The sequence below is a fragment of the Telmatherina bonti genome (genome assembly GCF_933228915.1).
Source record: "Telmatherina bonti genome assembly, chromosome: 13".
In the NCBI taxonomy this organism is placed as follows: Eukaryota; Metazoa; Chordata; class Actinopteri; order Atheriniformes; family Telmatherinidae; genus Telmatherina; species Telmatherina bonti.
Genome location: NC_136611.1, coordinates 4,461,766 through 4,469,265, shown reverse-complemented (window position 1 = coordinate 4,469,265; position 7,500 = coordinate 4,461,766). Strand labels below are relative to the sequence as shown.

Here is a 7,500-nt window from a genome sequence, read left to right as displayed (position 1 = left end):
CCCAGAACAGCTCCCACTCCCACTCCAGTCAGAGCCGAGACTCCCAGTTTACCTGGAGGACACAGAAGCCGAGGCTGAAACAGACGTGTGTGACAGAGGTCGAGTCGTGTCAGGCATGTCGGGCATATTTACAGGATTTCTCTGGTTTCTCTGGCAGACTGGGCGGAGCTTCATGTCGGCCTGTCAGAACGAAGCGATCTGGGTTGAAGCCCGGCTGCAGCTGGAAGCTTCCGCTCGCTCCGAAGTAGCTGGCCACCACCTGTCAATCACAACCACATGCCACCGTCAAGCGCCTTCCCCACCCAGCCGCAGGAAGGATGCTGGCACCGCACGGCTCACCTCGAAGGTTCCTGCTTCAACGTCAGTCATGGCCATCACAGAGAAGTCTCCATCTCTGTCCCCATTTGTATCCATGGATACCCGACCAGCGATTCCTGTCCATCATCACAGAAAATGGAAATATCGTTTACAGTGAAACTCTTTCTGCGACATGGAAGCCTCCAGGTTCGGCCCGGCTCTGACTTCACACAGAGAAATGGCTTTATGTGTCTGATGAAGATGTTTCTTCTCGCTCTGTTTTCAGTCGCCGTGACGACCATGATTAAGTTTTTACAAGTTTCTGTAAAAGTCACAGAGACTGACAGCTGGTGTCCTCTCAAAGACCAGAAAAATGTCTGGTTCTGGTCCGTAATGCAGAGCAGGTCTGCTAATGACATTGGAGCCAACCTGGTTCTGGTTCTGGTTCTGGTGGAGTTACAAATTAAATTAAATGGCCTGAAGATGATAATGTCCTATAACTGATATTCATTCACTTTGGTCCACCATGAATCCATGTCTCTAAAACTAAAAATCCAAGTGACGTCCAACTTAAACTAAACTTGGAAACCAGGGACGAACCAGGACCAGCGATCCAGAACTGTAAAACCTGTTCCATCCTCAGTACGAAGCCGAAATGAACCAGGACCAGTGATCCAGAACTCTAAAACCCGTCCCATCCTCCGTACAAAGCTGGAACCAACCAGAGACCCACAATCAAGCACATGTAGGTGGTTTCAACAATGCTGGGAGGGTTTCTGTTCTATGCTTATTATGTTGCTGTTTCACCTGGAACATGTCAGAATACTTCCAGTAAAATCGACGTAGCTTCCACCCCAACTGATGTTTGGCTTCCAATCAAATACTAACAAAGATTTCCTGATTTAGGGGCTCCAGCTCTTCTGGGTCTATCAGCACCTGCCAGGTGTACCAGGATAAATGTGCTGCACCAGGTCTCCAACGATCACATCTGAATCAGCTTCCAGAGACACAATACTAACTAAAACCCGTAGAAAACCTGGAGTTCTGGATCTGGTAGAATCTGGTCTGGATCTGGATGTAGCTTTCCAGGAGTGACCGGAACATTTAACGTATCTGATGTATGAATCTACCTTCAAATGTTCGGTTCCTCATGCGCGTTGTGATCTCTGTCCCGTTCTTCTTGCTGTATCCGTTCTTCATGGCATCGTGTAGGGCCGTGGCATACAGCAGCAGGGCGTCATGGAAACCCTCAACAAACATGTTCACCTGACAGGAAACACCAAAGGTAAAAAGAGATTCTTTTTGATGGACATTTAAAGATCCGGCTCCTGCTGCTCAACTAGTTTCTGCAGATGTGCACAAGTCTGACCACCAGTAAACATCTGGAAGAAAAAATCTGGATTTTAACAGAGACATTTTTCATCTGACCAGCTGATGTCTTTAGTTAGAGGCGCAGAGAATGAGCAGATATCTCGCTAGTCCGTCTAATCGTCTTTAACAACAATATTTACAGACAGAGGAGATGTCCCTCTCCATCCACCACTCAGACTCAGGCTGCTAACATAAACCAGAACTTAATAACTTTACATGAACATGACAGTGAGTTCTGCTGCTTAGCTAACACCTTCTGGATTTATAACTGCTAATGCATCACTATAGCGTCAACTCCCATCAGCCTTTGCTGTTTTATTCTCTCATAATGCTGCAGTATGACCTCATTTAATTCCTCATCGGTTGCTGGTGACTCTGGATGAAGTAAATCAAGTAAAATTATATTTTATTAATTCAATGGGGTGAAATTAGAAGGAAGGAGAAGAGCAGCAACTTCTCCATGTCAGCATTAGTTCATCGGTGATGCACTTCATTTACTGTAGAAGACCTGGATGTACGCCGTCACATGACACTAAAGTTCTTGTCAAACTGGCTGATGACAGCCAGTGACGTGTCTGATCAGCCAGAACAATGAGTCTACCATGGTATATAGTCCATTGATTGTAGACTATATACTATTTTATTCTATACATCGCTATATCCCATTATATCCCATTATACACGATATAAATATACCCCTATATCACTATATAACATTATATGGCACTATGAATAATATATACTATATATATGTACCATTATATTCCCTATATATGACTGGATATTATTACATACCTCTTTTGACATTATATATCCTTACTTAAATACCAATATATACCTTGCATACCCTTATATACCACTATATATAACTATATTATTATATCCCATTAAACACAACTATGTAACTATATACCATTATATTCCACCATCCATAAATATATACACCACTATTTACCAGTATATAACCCATATATAACTATAAATGTACCATTCCCTATTTTTGACTGTATATAATTATATACTTCTATTGACATTATATGTCCTTATGTATACACCATTATATACCACTATATATAACTATATATACCATTATAAACCACACTATACCATTGTATTCCTTATATATATATATATATATAACTGTATACAATTATATACCTCTATTGACATTATATATTCTTATGTATATATATATATATATATACCTGGTCCATATATATAAATATATATATATATATATATATACATATATATATATATATATACATATATATATATATATATATACACATACATATATATATATATATATATATATATATATATATATGTATATATATATATATATATATATATATATATATATATATATATATATACATATATACACATACATATATATACATATATATATATATATATATATATATATATATATATATATATATATATATATATATATATATATATACATACATACATATATATATATATATATATATATACACATATATATATATATATATATATATATATATATATATATATATATATGCCACTATATATTACTTTATATAACCATGTATTGTTTTATACAATTATATATCAATGTATATACTGTAAGGATCAGCCATTATATGCCTTTATATACCGCTATATACTCTTATATAACACTACATGTCAGTATATAAACTCTAATGAATGAACCGACATGAATTTTATACATAAGTCCATCATTACATTCGCTCCAAGTCCTAGTATGTCCATGTTTATATTCCATTACACACACACACACAACCATCTTTATATCTAGATACTAGCAGATCCAAATCCGTTACTATGGTGAAAAGTGCTTCTGGGTTCAACCTGCGCCAGTTTTAAAACAGTTGTACGAGGACTCGTCTCTCTGTTAGTGGTTGCCTAGGTTACCCCCTGAACGAAATTGGAACATTTCCATATTTCCCCGAGACGTGGTGACTGAGTCCTCTCCAGGTGTTCTAGGAGCTGATGTGTGATACGTACATGTCCGCAGGCTACGCAGTCAGAAAGTCCACTTCCCTCCACCGACTTCCTCACTTCCACCGAGAAGTTCTCAAACTCCGGTTTGAGCGTCCTCAGCAGAGTGACGGTGTTCAGAAAGGCGAAGGCTCGTCTGGCATCGTCATCGTCTTTATCGCCCCTCTTCCATGAGCCGTTACCTGCAGGTCATCAGGCGCATCAGGACAGGAATGTTGGACAGAAACCAGCTTCAGACGTGTGTCTGAGTTCAGTCTGACGTTGAATCAGCAGTAAAATTCAGATAAAAACTAAGTTCATGTCTGGTTTAACCCTGTTTCTAAACTTTCCTCCTTTATTAGCTGAACTGTTTCTTATTAAATCCAGCCTGTTTTCTTTCACAGCTCTTTATTCTCTGTTGATGTGTTTACTTTCAACTAGACACAGAAACGTCCTAGTACAAAAAACTGCTTTAAATTTTGTACATATTAATTTTTTAAAATAAATATTTAAATTAAATTAAATATTTTCCAGACTATAAGCCGCACTTTTTTCATAGGTTAGCTGTTCCTGCAACTTTTACTCCAGAGCGACTTATACATGAAAAGCTATTTATAATTTCACAGACAGCCACAAGAGGGCACTCTAGACTTATGCACCGATATCTCCTACTCGTTAACAATTAAAAATCTAAACAGTATTAACTTACAAAGACTCCTGAGAAAGACTGAACATAAATGCCCCCAAATAAAATCATATTCTGCAGACTACAAGCTGCCAGTAGTGAAATTCGCAGCTGAAAACAGTAGTCGGGGAGCAGAGATAAAGTTTGGAGGGAAACTTGTTCGGGACTGGCGTAAAGCGAAGGCTACTCTTGCTACGATGAATAAAACAAAAACAAGCTAATCGCAGGCTCCAACCTGCGAACCTCGATGGCCACAGCTAGAGGAACGAGTTCGCCAGTCGGTGCTTGAACAACGATGCAGTTACGTCTTCACGCAGAGTTGGTGGACTTATTCAGAAGTGACACAGAGGAGAAAGAATTCAATGGATTTAGTGATGTGTGTTATCAATTACAGTAAAGGTATACTTGTTTTGTTCTTTAGGCAATAGTTACATAAAACTATTATGTTACATAAACACTGGACACATTTTCTGTTCATGTTTATTTTTCGTATAGCTGAATGACCGTCATTGTGTTAGCATATCTTACACCTATTCAACCTGTTCTCTATTTTTTATTACTGTTTTATACCACGGTCTGGGTGAATACTTGATTCTGATTGGTTGCAGGGTGTCTGTTAAAAAGTGATAATGGATGCCAGTTAAAAAAAAGTTCAGTCAAATAACTGAATAATTCTAAATCATTGCGCTGGTTCAAACGCCAGTTGGTAACCGTGGCAACAGAAATGTTCGCGACAGACTAACAAAACCAAAAACAGAAAGAATATCTGAAAGGACTTTGTCAAACAGCGGCCCATGGTTACTAATGAGTGTATCTGATCTCCCAGTTTTTAACTTATTTTATTTTTTCAGGTTAATTTAGACCATCGGTCTAAATTAAATTAAAAAATATCTGACAGTGGAAACGCACTATACAAACATGTTGTTTCTTATAATGTTTACAGCGGCAGCGCCTGCATCTCTTGTTTAACAGCTTGTTTAGTCACACTTTAAATTCAGGTAAACCTCGACGCTGACTGCAATAAAAGCAGTTTTGAAAAAGAACAATTTTTGACGTTTGTAATTTTTTTTTTTCTTTACAGTAAGGGGAAAAAATTTGATTAAAATCAGGAATCAGATTTGGTTTAAAAAAATCAGATTTTATTTTTTCGTCATATCGCCCAGCCTTAATATGTTCCGTGTACCCTGCCTCTGACCAATGATTGCTTGGCTCCAGCTTCCCTGTGACCCTTAACTGAACTATTTTCCAGGTTTCCTTGTAACGTGATAAAACTCACCATATGCTGACGAGTTGAAAAGTTCCACGTTAAAGAAGATGCGGTTCCCTCCAGTCAGCTTGCTCCGGTCCGCAGCCAGCATCACGTCCCGGATCCGATCCGCCTTTAGGCACATGATCACCACTGCAGCAACGACACAGGACAAAGACGCTACTAGACCTGAACCAGGACCAGAAGTAATACCAAGACCAGGACCAGAACTTTTATTATGAACATAATCATGATCAATCCCTAAAACCAATCATTCCATGAAATTACGCTGCTGATTGAAACCACGATCTGCAGTATTGCACAGTCCTGGAAAAAGCAGAACTTCTAGCATCTGCCTTCAGTAGTAAACCAGTTGAATTTGGTGGTAACCAGTAAAAATTTACACTACTTTTCTTCCAAACGAAATGCAGATATTACAAAATGAACCATTAAATAACTGGCCTAAAATTAAAATATGTAGTTGTAGTCAGTGGGACGTTTTTAGGCATGAAGGTTCCCAGAAGGATTATTTAATATGGCAAAAAAATATTAATGATTTTTCTTCTAATCCTGTACGGATCCTCGAGTCGAAACACTGCCAAAGATTCATGTCGATATGTTTTCCATGTTTTGTGTTTCTAATGAACAATGTATCATTAAGTCAAACCGGCATTTAAAGGGTTAAAATCTAAAAAGTTGTTTAAAGTTTGGTCAGCAGGTCTGAAGTTTTTGAAGTGATGTATGAAAATAAATAGTTGTACATTTATAAGGAGAATCATCTGCACAGAGACACGTCTCATTAATGAAAGGCTCCTGAAACTGGTTTCATGTGGATCAAACATCCAGATGAGAGAAAATCCACCTCAACATGTCTCTGTGTGGACGTACACACATACACATACAAACTGGCTCTGAACAGTCCAAGCCTCAGGGGCCATCTGTGCTCTTTAAGGGGACCACTAAAGAGTCCAGGGACCCAGGCTGGGAACCACTGAGGTAGATGATCAGGATACAGAGAGACCATGTGGTACACCTGCACACTGTAACTCTGCAGGATTTAACATGAAACCATCAAACATGTAATGATGTAAACTACTTTGACCCTTTAAATTTGAGCTGTTCAACTCGCTCCTATAAGAGCCACAGTCCTACAAGCTTTCAGTGTTTCCCTGCTCCAACATACCTGAGCCAAATTACATTAATCCAACAATCTATGAAGTCCTGCACAAGGAAATACTGTGTTGGTTGTGTTGGAGCAGATAAACATGTAAATCCTGCAGGAAACATGGAAAACTTAAAGGAAACATGGAAATCATGTTGGGTAACATAGATAATGTGTAGGAAAACATGGAAAACCAGGAAGGAGTAGTGAAAAATCTGCAGGAAAACATGGAAAACATGCAGAAAACATGAAATACCTGCAGTAAAACATGGAAAATCTGCAGTGAAACATAGATAATGTGTAGGGAAACATGGAAAACCTGCAGGAAAGAGGAGAAATTTGCAGGGAAACATGGAAAGACAAAGAATCTCTTAAATCTCTTAAATGATCTCTTAAAGAAGTTCTTAAAAAAAAAAGTTTCTTATAAAAATCCTCTGATCTGTGGAAAGAAGCCGGATGGAGGCCAGACACCTGGAAAAATGGCTGAAATTTATTTAAATATTAACCAGAAAACAGGAGGGAGGCCGTGTCAGAGTTATGGGTAAATCTGTTTACTTCCTGGTGATTCTGAACAAACAGGCCAACAAACAGTGAGCTGAGGGAAGATTCAGAGTCTCTCTGGAACATTCCTCACAGCTCTGTCACTTCAACATACCTCCTGAAATATCCCCCGAGTCCGTGGGACAAACTTCACCTCAGTCCTGCAGGCTGTATAGCAGCCTTTAATTACAAACACTGGGCTGT

The 7,500-nt window shown here is 38.6% G+C and overlaps 1 protein-coding gene across 1 annotated transcript in view; it reads right to left on the bottom strand.

Moving 5' to 3' along the window:
• Positions 1 to 7,500, bottom strand: part of npr3 (natriuretic peptide receptor 3) — a gene marked incomplete at both ends in the record, with an annotated part of 14,094 nt that overhangs the window by 1,806 nt on the left and 4,788 nt on the right. Inside the window, 6 exons of the mRNA XM_079251186.1 lie at positions 1 to 52; positions 133 to 259; positions 340 to 434; positions 1,428 to 1,563; positions 3,691 to 3,866; positions 5,625 to 5,747. The exon at positions 1 to 52 is cut by the window's left edge and continues 33 nt beyond it. Of these exons, the coding sequence (XP_079107312.1) occupies positions 1 to 52; positions 133 to 259; positions 340 to 434; positions 1,428 to 1,563; positions 3,691 to 3,866; positions 5,625 to 5,747 (709 nt within the window). The remainder of the gene's footprint in view (positions 53 to 132; positions 260 to 339; positions 435 to 1,427; positions 1,564 to 3,690; positions 3,867 to 5,624; positions 5,748 to 7,500) is intronic.